The 13,338-nt window shown below is 39.3% G+C and overlaps 1 protein-coding gene across 1 annotated transcript in view; it reads left to right on the top strand.

Moving 5' to 3' along the window:
• Ankdd1b (ankyrin repeat and death domain containing 1B) overlaps window positions 1–13,338 on the top strand; it is a 72,640-nt gene that overhangs the window by 52,189 nt on the left and 7,113 nt on the right. Inside the window, exons 10-11 of the mRNA XM_026404121.2 lie at window positions 637–735; window positions 11,683–11,778. Of these exons, the coding sequence (XP_026259906.2) occupies window positions 637–735; window positions 11,683–11,778 (195 nt within the window). The remainder of the gene's footprint in view (window positions 1–636; window positions 736–11,682; window positions 11,779–13,338) is intronic.

Below are 13,338 nucleotides of genomic sequence, written 5' to 3'. Positions count from 1 at the left end.
ATGTTGCCCAGGCTGGTGACAAATTCCTGTGTTCAAGTGATTCTCCTGCCTCAGCCTCCTGAGGAGCTGGGACACAGATGTGCACCAGTGTACCAGGTTCTGAAATAACCTTTTAATGGTTGTCTACTATTCCAATATATAGATGTAGTATAATTTGTCTAATGGCTCCTTGTTAAATGTATAACTTCCTTTCATTTTTTTCACTGTTAAAAATAATACTGCAGCTGGGCATGGTGGCCTGTAATCCCAGTGGCTCAGGAGGCTGAGGAAGGAGGATCTTGAATTCAAAGATGTCCTCACAACTTAGCAAGGCCCCTAGGCAACTCAGCAAGATCCATCTCTAAATTAAAATATGTAAAGTGTTGGGGATGTTGCTGAGTGGTTAAGCACCCCTGGGTTCAATCCCTGATACTACTACTACTACTACTACTACTACTACTAATAATAATAATAATAATAATAATTTTAAAATATAACAATACTGCAATGATTGTTCCTATTAAAAAACACATGGTTGTATCCATTTTTCCTCAAGCCTATACAGCACACCCATACATTCCCTTTGTCTTTTTACTATGCACGTCTTTACCCCTCTTTAATGTTCTTCTGTTACTTCTTTATGATCTCTCATGTCAGAGACAGCAAACCCCTCTGCATGTAGCAGCTGATCTTGGAAATGTGGAACTGGTGGAAACCCTGCTGAAGGCTGGCTGTGACTTAAAGGTTGTTGATAAGGTAATTGCACCAACTTGACTCAGGTCAGCGGAGATGGTAATGGAGGTCTCCTTGTCAGCTACCAGTAGGGGAAGCATCGGTATTCCCTTTGGTAAATGGGCACAAACTGGAGAAACCTTGCATTTTCATAGTCATGAAAACATCCCAACTTTGGTTGAGATATGTCAGTAAAAATTTTTACTCTAAATAATGAAATATGTGCTTTTAAGATTCAAATTATTCATTGAATTTTTAAAAAGATCATAGATTCACATGGCCCCAAAATTTTGTGTATTATATTACATATAATATTTTCATATTATATTTATATGTTATGTAATGGTATGCTTATATATTTAACATATTATGTATAAATATTATATTATACATATTTTAAATATATTTAGTATATATTTATTTTATATTTATATTATATATTATTTTATAATATAAAAATACTGTACACAATATTTTTTTTAAAGAGAGAGAGAGAGAATATTTTTTAATATTTATTTTTCAGTTTTCGGTGGACACAACATCTGTATTTTATTTTATGTGGTGCTGAGGATCGAACCCAGCGCCCCGCGCATGCCAGGCGAGCGCGCTACCGCTTGAGTCACATCTCCAGCCCCTATACATAATATTTTAAACATATATTATGATATATAATATGATATATAATATAATAATATATGATTATTATATTATATGACATATAATCATATTTACACATATATATTGTTATATACAATATTTATAAGATTATATATAATTTTTACTGTAAGCCCTTACCATATATATATTTTTTCTAAATATAGTATATTTTCTCTCCCTATGTAAGCATATATGTACAAAAGGTTTGCAGTAAAAATTTCACACACATCCTTGTTCTTACTTGTCTGGTTCCTGTACTACCATGGCCATATGCAGCCATTTCAATAAATTTCTTCTGTTCCTTCCAGAGTTCTTTTTGAATATGTAAACAAGCATAAGTGTATTGTACCTTTATTTTATTCTTCCATCTTTTTAAGACAGTGGTAACATAGCTATATGTTCTAGTGTTAAGAATTTTAAAGTGTAGGACTTTACATATTAATTATGAAGAGTTTCTTCATTTTTTCTTTTGCAGCTGCATGGGTTCTTAAGTTGTTCCTCAGCTTTTGATAAAGCTGCAATGAACACACTTATATGTATCTAAACTTGTTTTTTTTTTCTAAATTTAATAAAATTTTAATTGTGCTAAGTACACAAAGCATAAAGTTTACCTTCTTAATTTGTTCTTTTTTTTTTTTTTTTTTTTTTGTGCTGGGGTTTAAACCCAGGACATCATGCATGTACTCTACACTCCCTGTTCAAAACTTAATTTTTCCTTCCATGTTTTCACCCATGCAGTGCATTAGCTTAGCACCTCCCTAATTCATGCTATCTACCTCAAAATCACATGCTATGTTTATACAATCTGAAGTAGCTATGTTATTTTGCTTTTCTCTGATTCTGGTTTTTTTTTTTATTTTTAAGATTTTTAAAAGCTGATGCATTCTAATTATGCATTATAGTGGGCTTCATTGCTATGTATTCACATATGTACATAATTTGGTCAACTGGTTTTTTTTTCAAATTATAAAAGTAACAAGCCCTCAATTTGGAAAATAGATAATGTATATGGAAAGGAAAACACAACCATCCATAATTCCATCTCTTGGGTGGAATTCCACCACTTTCCCCTATTGTGGCTAGTTAACTTTTTTTTTTTTTTTATTGGTCGTTCATAACATTACATAGTTCTTAATACATCATATTACACGGTTTGATTCACGTGGATTATGAACTCCCCCTTTTACCCCGTATACAAATTGCTGTATCACATCAGTTTCCCTTCCATTGATTGACATATTGCCTTTCTAGTGTCTGATGTATTCTGATGTCTGTCCTATTCTCTACTATCCCCCCTCCCCTCCCCTCCCCTCCCCTCCCCTTTTCTCTCTCTACCCCTTCTACTGTAAATCATTTCTTCCATTTGTATTATCTTGTCTTACCCCTCCTTTCCTCTTGTATGACATTTTGTATATCCCTGAGGATCGCCTTCCATTTCCATGCAATTTCCCTTCTCACTCCCTTTCCCTCCCACCTCTCATCCCTGTTTAATGTAAATCTTCTTCTCAAGCTCTTCGTCCCTACCCTGTCCTTGTTTACTCCCCTTATATCAAAGGAGTCATTTGGTATTTGTTTTTTAAAGATTGACTAGCTTCACTTAGCATAATCTGCTCTAATGCCATCCATTTCCCTCCAAATTCTATGATTTTGTCATTTTTTAATGCAGAATAATACTCCATAGTATATAAATGCCACATTTTTTTTTATCCATTCATCTATTGAAGGGCATCTAGGCTGGATCCACAGTCTTGCTATCGTGAATTGAGCTGCTATGAACATCGATGTAGCAGTGTCCCTGTAGCATGCTCTTGTTAGGGCTTTAGGGAATAGACCGAGAAGGGGAATAGCTGGGTTGAATGGTGGTTCCATTCCCAGCTTTCCAAGAAATCTCGATACTGCTTTCCAAATTGGCTGCACCAATTTGCAGTCCCACCAGCAATGAACAAGAGTGCCCTTTTCCCCACATCCTCTCCAGCACTTATTGTTGTTTGACTTCCTAATGGCTGCCAGTCTTACTGGAGTGAGATGGTATCTTAGGGTAGTTTTGATTTGCATTTCTCTGACTGCTAGCGATGGTGAGCATTTTTCCATGTACGTGTTGATTGATTGTATGTCCTCCTCTGAGAAGTGTCTGTTCAGGTCCTTGGCCCATTTATTGATTGGGTTATTTGTTATCTTATTGTCTAATTTTTTGAGTTCTTTGTATATTCTGGTTATTAGGGCTCTATCTGAAGTGTGTGGAGTAAAGATTTGTTCCCAGGATGTAGGCTCCCTGTTTATCTCTCTTATTGTTTCTTTTGCTGAGAAAAAACTTTTTAGTTTGAGTAAGTCCCATTTGTTGATTCTATTTGTTAACTCTAGCGCTATGGGTGTCCTATTGAGGAATTTGGAGCCCGATCCCACAGCGTGTAGATCATAACCAACTTTTTCTTCTATCAGATGCCATGTCTCTGATTTAATATCAAGCTCCTTGATCCATTTTGAGTTAACTTTTGTGAACGGCGAGAGATAGGGATTCAGATTCATTTTGGTGCAAATGGATTTCCAGTTTTCCCAGCACCATTTGTTGAAGATGCTATCCTTCCTCCATTGCATGCTTTTAGCCCCTTTATCAAAAATAAGATAGTTGTAGTTTTGTGGATTGGTTACTGTGTCCTCTATTCTGTACCATTGGTCCACCCGCCTGTTTTGGTACCAGTACCATGCTGTTTTTGTTACTATTGCTCTGTAGTATAGTTTGAAGTCTGGTATCGCTATACCGCCTGATTCACACTTCCTGCTTAGTATTGTTTTTGCTATTCTGGGTCTTTTATTATTCCATATGAATTTCATGATTCTTTTATCGATTTCTATAAGATATGCTGTTGGGATTTTGATTGGCATTGCATTGAACTTATATAGGACTTTTGGTAATATCGCCATTTTGATGATGTTAGTTCTGCCTATCCATGAGCAGGGTATATTTTTCCATCTTCTAAGGTCTTCTTCTATGTCTTTCTTTAGGGTTCTGTAATTTTCATTGTATAAATCTTTCACCTCTTTTGTTAGGTTGATTCCCAAGTATTTTATTTTTTGGGGGGATATTGTGAATGGAGTAGTTGTCCTCATTTCCGTTTCAGAGGATTTGTCGCTCATATACAGGAATGCCTTTGATTTATGCGTGTTGATCTTATATCCTGCCACTTTGCTGAATTCATTTATTAGCTCTAATAGCTTCTTTGTGGACCCTTTTGGGTCTGCTAGGTATAGAATCATATCATCTGCAAATAGTGATAATTTAAGTTCTTCTTTTCCTATTTTTATGCCTTTAATTTCTTTCGTCTGCCTAATTGCTCTGGCCAGTGTTTCGAGGACTATGTTGAACAGAAGTGGCGAGAGAGGGCATCCCTGTCTTGTACCAGATCTTAGAGGGAATGCCTTCAATTTTTCTCCATTCAGAATGATGCTGGCCTGTGGCTTATCATAGATTGCTTTTACAATGTTGAGGTATGATCCAGTTATCCCTAATTTTTCTAGAGTTTTGAACATAAAGGGATGCTGTACTTTGTCGAAAGCTTTTTCTGCATCTATCGAGATGATCATATGGTTCTTGTTTTTAAGTCTATTGATGTGGTGGATAACATTTATTGATTTCCGTATATTGAACCAACCTTGCATACCAGGGATGAATCCTACTTGATCATGGTGTATAATTTTTTTGATATGTATTTGAATCCGATTCGCCAGAATTTTATTGAGGATTTTTGCATCAAGGTTCATTAGAGATATTGGTCTGTAGTTTTCTTTCTTTGAAGTGTCTTTGTCTGGTTTCGGAATCAGGGTGATGTTGGCCTCGTAGAATGAATTTGGAAGTTCTCCCTCTTTTTCTATTTCCTGAAATAGCTTGAAAAGTATTGGTGTTAGTTCCTCTTTAAAGGTTTTGTAAAACTCTGCTGTATACCCATCCGGTCCTGGGCTTTTCTTAGTTGGTAGTCTTTTGATGGTTTCTTCTATTTCCTCTATTGTTATTGGTCTGTTTAGGTTGTCTATATCCTCCTGGCTCAATCTGGGCAGATCATAAGACTCAAGGAATTTATCTATGCCTTCACTATCTTCTATTTTATTGGAGTATAAGGATTCAAAGTACTTTCTTATTATCTTCTGTATTTCTGAAGTGTCTGTTGTGATAATGCCTTTTTCATCCCGTATGCTAGTAATTTGGGTTCTCTCTCTTCTTCTCTTCGTTAGCATGGCTAAGGGTCTGTCAATTTTATTTATTTTTTCAAAGAACCAGCTTTTAGTTTTGTCAATTTTTTTCAATTGTTTCTTTTGTTTCAATTTCATTAATTTCAGCTCTGATTTTAATTATTTCTTGCCTTCTACTTCTTTTGCTGTTGTTTTGCTCTTCATTTTCTAGGATTTTGAGATGAAGTATGAGATCATTTATTTGTTGGTTTTTTCTTTTTTTGAGGAATGAACTCCAAGCAATGAATTTTCCTCTTAGAACTGCTTTCAATGTGTCCCATAGATTCCGATATGTTGTGTCTGTGTTTTCATTTAACTCTAGGAAATTTTTAATTTCCTCCTTGATGTCTTCTAAAACCCATTGATCACTCAGCAACCTATTGTTCATTCTCCAGGTGATGCTTGATTTTTCCTTTCTTCTTTTATCATTGATTTTCAGTTTCATTCCATTATGATCAGACAAGATGCATGGTATTATCTCTACCTCTTTGTATTGTCTAAGAGTTGCCCTGTGACATAGTATATGGTCTATTTTTGAGAAGGTTCCATGTGCTGCTGAGAAAAAAGTGTAGCAACTTGATGTTGGGTGGTATAGTCTATATATGTCAATTAAGTCTAGGTTGTTAATTGTGTTATTGAGTTCTATAGTTTCCTTATTTAACTTTTGTTTGGAAGATCTGTCCAGTGGTGAGAGAGGTGTGTTGAAGTCTCCCATGATTATTGTATGGTGGTCTATTAGACTCTTGAACTTGAGAAGAGTTTGCTTGATAAACACGGCAGCACCATTATTTGGGGCATATATATTTATGATTGTTATGTCTTGTTGGTGTATGGTTCCCTTGAGCAGTATGAAGTGTCCTTCTTTATCCCTTTTGATTAGCTTTGGCTTGAAATCTATTTTATTAGATATGAGTATGGACACTCCTGCTTGTTTCCGTGGTCCATATGAGTGATATGATTTTTCCCAACCTTTCACCTTCAGTCTATGTACATCTTTTCCTATCAAATGCGTCTCCTGTAGACAGCATATTGTTGGGTCTTGTTTTGTGATCCATTCTACTAGCCTGTGTCTCTTAATTGGTGAGTTTAAGCCATTAACATTTAGGGTTATTATTGAGATATGGTTTGTTCTTCTATCCATATTTGTTTATTGATGTTACTAAACCTGATTTGTTATCCTCTTTGACTACTTTCCCCCCTTTACTGTCCTACCTCCCATTGTTGGTTATCAATGTTATTTTCCATTTCCTCTTCCTGTAATGTTTTGCCAAGGATTTTTTGAAGTGATGGTTTTCTAGCTGCGAATTCTTTTAACTTTTGTTTATCGTGGAAGGTTTTAATTTCATCTTCTAATCTGAAGCTTAATTTCGCCGGATACACGATTCTTGGTTGGAATCCATTTTCTTTAAGCGTTTGAAATATGTTATTCCAGGATCTTCTAGCTTTTAGAGTCTGTGTTGAGAGATCAGCTGTTATCTTGATTGGTTTACCCCTAAATGTAATCTCCTTCCTTTCCCTTGTAGCTTTTAAAATTCTCTCCTTATTCTGTATGTTGGACATCTTCATTATAATGTGTCTAGGTTTGGATCTCTTATGATTTTGCACATTCGGCGTCCTGTAGGCTTCTAGGATTTGGGATTCTGTCTCATTCTTCAAGTCTGGGAAGTTTTCTTGTATTATTTCACTGAATAGATTGCTTAATCCTTTGGTTTGGAGCTCTGTGCCTTCCTGTATCCCAATGACTCTTAAGTTTGGTCTTTTGATATTATCCCATAGCTCTTGAATGTTCTGCTCATGGTTTCTTAGTAGACTTGCTGAGCTATCTATGTTCTTTTCAAGTTGAAATATTCTGTCTTCATTGTCTGATGTTCTCTCTTCTAGGTGATCAACTCTGCTGGTAGTATTCTCAATTGAGTTTTTAAGTTGGTTTATTGTTTCCTGCATCTCTAGTATTTCTATTTGTTTGTTTTTTATTACCTCTATCTCCCTGTGAAATTGATCTTTTACTTCCTGGATTTGTTTGTCAATATGATCTTTCATTGTCTGATTTTGCTGTCTCATGTCTTCCTTGAGACTCCAGATCATCTGAAGCATGTATGTCCTGAGCTCTCTATCTGACATTCCATCTGTTGCAGCTATTACCTCTTCTAAAGTTGAGTTGACCTGCATTGCCTGTGGTCCTTTCTTTCCTTGTCGTTTCATACTGCTGGCGTTTCTTTCTGCTTGGTGAAATTGTTGTGTCTTTGATATTTTCCCCCTCTATTTAATTATATTGCTCTTGTATAGTTGAAAAATCACCCTTTCAGGGCAGGTAGTGGCTGTGATCCTCCTCCAATTAGTGTGATACTGGGGAGGAGAGATATTAGAAGGGGAGGGAAGAAGTCACTAAAGAGAATGAGTGTAGGCAGGTAGAATTCAAGGAAGGTGGAATAGGAAAATTGAAAGAAGTGAGAAGACAAAAGAAAAAAAAATGAAAAGAAAGAAAGAAGAAACGAAAAAAATAAAAATTTAAAACCAAAAAAAAAAGAAAAAAAGAAAAAATTTTATAATGATAGTAAAAAAATGGAAATTAAAGTTTAAAAAATAATAGTAATACTAATAAAATAAAAAGAATTTAAAAAAATTGAAACCATTAATAGGAACGTTAAAGAACAACAACTACATCAACAACAAAAAGTGAAAATAAAATAAAAAAAATACTAATAATAATCATTAAAAAATAATAATAATAATAATAAATGCAGTCATATAGCTCGATTAACTTCTCATCCAGTTGGTGGAGCTATGCCCACTGGGCCAGGCTTTTCTTCTTGATAGGTGGGAACCAATCACTGTGCCTCAGCTCTTCTTCCCAGACTGTGTGGGTCTCTAATCCTGAGTGCCTAGGGCCTTCTCTTGTGGTTCCTCAAGCCAGGCCCCGCTCACCTGTGACACTCACCACAATACTGACTACACGCCAGGTCTGCTGCTCCTGGGAGCCCTGTTTTCATGGGTGCCTGGGCACACCCTTTCTGTTTGCCTCCCTCAGACCCTAAGTTTGTAGGGCTTGGGGCTGAGGGCCCCCAGCGAATTTGTTTGCCCTCAGGTAGCAGCAACTCCCCTGATAGCTGGTGCAAGGGACCTGTTGTCAGCACTGGTGATAGCAATAGCTGGGAGTCCTGCGCCGCTAGTCCTGCGTCACTCCTGATTCCCTGGGTCTGGCTGTGGTGCTCAGTTGGCTTTTACCTCTTTGAGTTCAGGCGGGCCGACTAGTTATTTCAGCGGGATCATTAGTGTTGAGTCCATGAAGCAGGCGAACCTGAGCTAGAATGCAGCCAATTCGGGCTCGGTGTGTTCTGAGAAGGCTAGACCGTTCGCCCGGGGTCCATTTCAGCTCAACCGTGCCTAGTGGTCCTGAGCGAACAGTATTTTGACAGTTTACTTCTCCCTATGCCCGTGCAGCTGAAGGGGTTAGAGACTTGATCTCTCCGCGTCCGCCGCCATGTTGGATCATTTAGATTTTAAATTGTCACTCATCTTATCAGCTGTTCCATTTTACTCGGTTAAGAGTCTGTTCTAAGGTGCTCCGCGGAAAGCGGTGGCGGCAGCGGCGGTGGCTGCAGCGGCGGCGGCGGTGGCGGCAAAGCTGTGGCCTTCGGGACCCCCGTGGAGGGGGTGCGGGCTGGGGGAGGGGAGGCAGCGCCTCGGGGCCCGCGCGGGTCGGGTACTGGGCACGCGAGAGAGCCGGTGGGGTGGGGGAAAGAGATTGAGATCTAGATTTAGGGAGTGACCGTGGGAGGAGAGATGGCGGGGGAGAAGCGAAGCGGAGAGGCGGAGAGGGGAGTGAGAAGGGGCCCAGGGAGCCCGGCAGCTCGGGGGCTGTAGCCTTACTGCTCGCGCTGAAGTCGTGGCGGATTCACTCCATCTAGGCCCTTTTCTTGACACGGTGCTGAATCCTTGTCGATAGATCTCCTTTAATGATCTTTACTTCTTCTTTTAAGAAGCAGCAACATACTCTGCGGCGGCGGTGGCGCGGAGCACAGAGCGGCTCACTCATTCCCCGCCGCCATCTTGAGAGAGCCCGCTAGTTAACTTTGTTAACATTTACCATTAGTGTTTACCCACGTATTCTTTTCTAATTCATTCAACTTTTTCATTCATACCTCACAAGCTCAGGGCAAGTTTGTGAATAGAGAATCCATAGCATTTGGTAGAAATTCATGTTGGGGTTTCTGGTGCTATTGACTGGATATCCAAGTAATCATGGTCGATGCTACTGCTTGACTTTGTTCTCAAAACAAAAGCCCAGTGTTACTAGGCCTTGCAATTCGATTTTCCCAGATATCCCTTCCGTCCACCTTTTTCTTTTCTGGGTCTGGCCCATAGTTGGCACCCAATACATATTTAGTTGGTAAATAAAAACAATGTTTTCTACCTGTTCCCATGATTTTTACCAAAGATGAGTGTTTCTAAAGCTGCATTAAAGTCTGGATGGGACAAAGGGAGTAAAAGTTGAGTTGGATTTGATTTTCCCAGAAGCTTGTCTTGGGGCCTGAGATGTCACAAAGCTCCCAAAGGGCCTTATAGCCACCTACTCCTTTACCTGCAAAGGCAATGTGCTGGGACTTTCATTCCAGCATCTACTCTATAGGAAGATTTTTCTCATGAATCTGAAAACTCTGGCTTTCAGATGCTGCCTTCCCAAAATAGGCTAATTATGGTGATTCAGATGGCTTTATAAGCCAGAACTTAGGCAGCATGCAATTAGAGGCTTGCTAAATGCCTGCAAAATGTAGTTCTTCCTAATTTCATTACTGTCTCTTTTGATTAGAGGCTGATTACATTCATCCCTAATTTTCCACCTCACCTGGATTTTTGTGCCTGGACTAATAGCCCAGGCATTTGTGTGGGTGGGAATTGTACTTGCTGCCAATATCCAGCCATGTCAGAGAATTATTGGGATAGATTAGATCTGTAAGCTTAGAACCATAGTTTCCTAAGAGCAGAACTTCTGGAATTATCACTGACCATTAATTCTGATTATTTTCAGGATTCCTAAGTGAATTCCTCATGGGTCATTTGAAAAACAAATAAGAACTACCATCTTTTGTCAGGGAAAAAATGTATAGCTGTAGAAGTTGTGCACTGAATAAAATCTAAGAGATGCTGTTTGCAAAGCTGTTACCCTGGCTTTGAGCTATCTTCATCCTGAGAAAGGAGCACTTTTTTGTAATTTGTATATGATACCATATGGGCTCCAAGAAGAACATGCTCCACATGATGTCCAGGACAGTCACTTTTGCTCATTCCATTTTGTTAGGGTGGTGATACCTCACCCTTTTTGTTAGAGGCAGTGTGCTATAATAGAAAAAAAAATTCTAGCCATGAGTCCAATGAACTGAATTTTAGTTGTGTTGTGTTATTGATATTGTTCTTAATAAGATGCAGCTCTTTTCTGTCTTATTACTCTGCCCTCCTCAAAACATGGCTCTCACTTCAGAGAAGGAAGTGGATGTCATATTTTGACACTTCCACTTCAAACTCCTGCCATTATGTCAGCATTCCATTCAGGAAGAAATGGAGTGGAAGGACAATGACATCTCTCTTCTCTTTAAAAATATTTTCCATAGCCAGTCATGGTGGTGGTGTATGCCTATATTCCCAGTGACTCAGGAGGCTGGGGGAATCAAAATTTCAAATCCAGCCTCAGAAATTTAGTAGGTCCTGTATCAAAAATAAGAAAGGATGGGGATGTGGCTCAGTGGTAAAGTACTCCTGGGTTCAACTCCTGGTACAAAAAAAAAAGATGTTTCTCATAAATTGCCTATGCCCTTCCATTTACATTCCATTGGCCAGAATGTGGGTCACTTACCTAACTGCAAGGGAGGTTAAGGGTGGCACATGGTCTAAGTACTTTATATGCATTATACATTATCCTCACCACTACACCTTGGTGTAATTATGGAGCCCCAAGAAGCCAAGGACAGCTAAAGTTCACCCAACTAGGAAGTGGTAGGATCAGATCTGAACCCAGGTCCCTTGTTCCAAAGCTAGAGCTCCTAATTACCAGGTGATAGCACCTGACCCTTGCTTTTCTCTTTTAACTTTCAGCAAGGAAAGACTGCGCTGGCTGTGGCATCTCGGAGCAACCACAGCCTTGTTGTGGACATGCTTATTAAAGCAGAGAGATACTATGTCTGGAGAGAGGTAAGGCAACGTCAGCAGAGCAGGAGGGTCTTCCAGCAACCCCTGTCTTATTGGGCAGTGTTTCTGCTCTCATAGACAGAAGTCCTTGCCACTATAATTATAATTTTCCCTTCTGTCCTGTGCTGCCCTCATTCACAGAATGAACAGCTGCCTACTCCCTCTCCTTTTCCTTTGCCAGCATCAGCAGTAGAGGGAGTTCAGTGAGCTGGGCCGCCCCATTATTGCTGGCTCTAATGGGTACAGTGGACAAGTCCCTAATGGGTGACTCCCTGGCTGTGCCTCTGTCCTCTGGTCTCTGGCCATATTCTGTTACAGGAGACTCTAATGGCTGGTTAAAAGGTTCCTATTTATGGCTCTGTAATTTTCAATGCACCCTCTACTGGCTCTCCGCCACTCAAGTATTCTGTGACAGTCACAGAACCTTATTCATCTGAGAACATAAAAAAACTTGTCTCTAACTCACCTTTTTCCTTTCTTTCATTTTTATTTGCTCTGATGTCTGTCACTTGTGCAGCTTCTCCATAGACTGTCCTCTTCTCCAAGATTCAAATCTATACCTTCAGGCGGGATTTCATTATCAGATACCAGCCTCAATTTCTAGTGATACATTGTTTCCAGCTGAGGCTGCATGGCTACCACACTCCAATGTTACCACAGAATTTGGGTTCTCATCATGTAGATGTCTCCCCTGGAGGAGCCACACACCTGGATTGCTGCCCATTCGGCCCATCCTGGGAAAAATGCCTTAAATCCTTAAAGGGAAAAATATTTATTGTCTACTCTCTCACAGTCCTGTTTAATCAGCTCAGTAGTTGGGATATGCCATTATGTATTGCAAGGATTAGGACACTTCCTGAGAAGTGTGTCATTAGCAATTTGATCATTGTGTGAACCTCTTAGAGTGTACTTACACAAACCTAGATGGTTTACCCCACCACACCTGTATGCTATGGTGTAGCTATTATCAGTGTATATGTCATTGTATATATATATATAATGCAGTACTTGACTGTGTCTGGATCCCTTTAAAGGCCATGGTCCTTGCAACTTTTTTCCCCTATATGTTTTGCCTGTTGTGTCAGTCAGCTTTTTGTTGTTGCAACCAGAATGCCTGACAAGAACAACTTAAAGGAGGAAAGGTTTATTTTGGCTCATGGTTTCAAAGGATTTAGTCCATGGTCGGCTATTCCAAGGTAGAAACATGGTGGAAAGACATGGCGAGGAAAAGTGCTCAGTTCATGGTAGTTGGTAAGCTGAGAGGTGGGGGGTGGGGAGGGGGAGAAAGAGAGAAAGACAGGGGCAAAGGAGAGAGTTGAGGATAAAATAAACCTAGGGCATGCCCCCAGTGACCTGATTTCTCCAACTAGGTCCTACCTCCCAGTAGCCATCTAGCTATCAATGGATTAATCCGTCAAATGGATTATTCCACTGATTAGGTCTAAGCCCTCATGATCCAATCATTGCCTAAAAGCCTCACCTCTGAACTTTGGGGTATTGGGGACCATGTTTTCAACACATTAGCTTTTAGGGGACATTACAAATCCAAACCGTAATACCTGT

Source organism: Urocitellus parryii, chromosome 1 (assembly GCF_045843805.1).
Source record: "Urocitellus parryii isolate mUroPar1 chromosome 1, mUroPar1.hap1, whole genome shotgun sequence".
NCBI lineage: Eukaryota > Metazoa > Chordata > Mammalia > Rodentia > Sciuridae > Urocitellus > Urocitellus parryii.
This window is presented reverse-complemented; position numbering and strand designations above follow the sequence as displayed.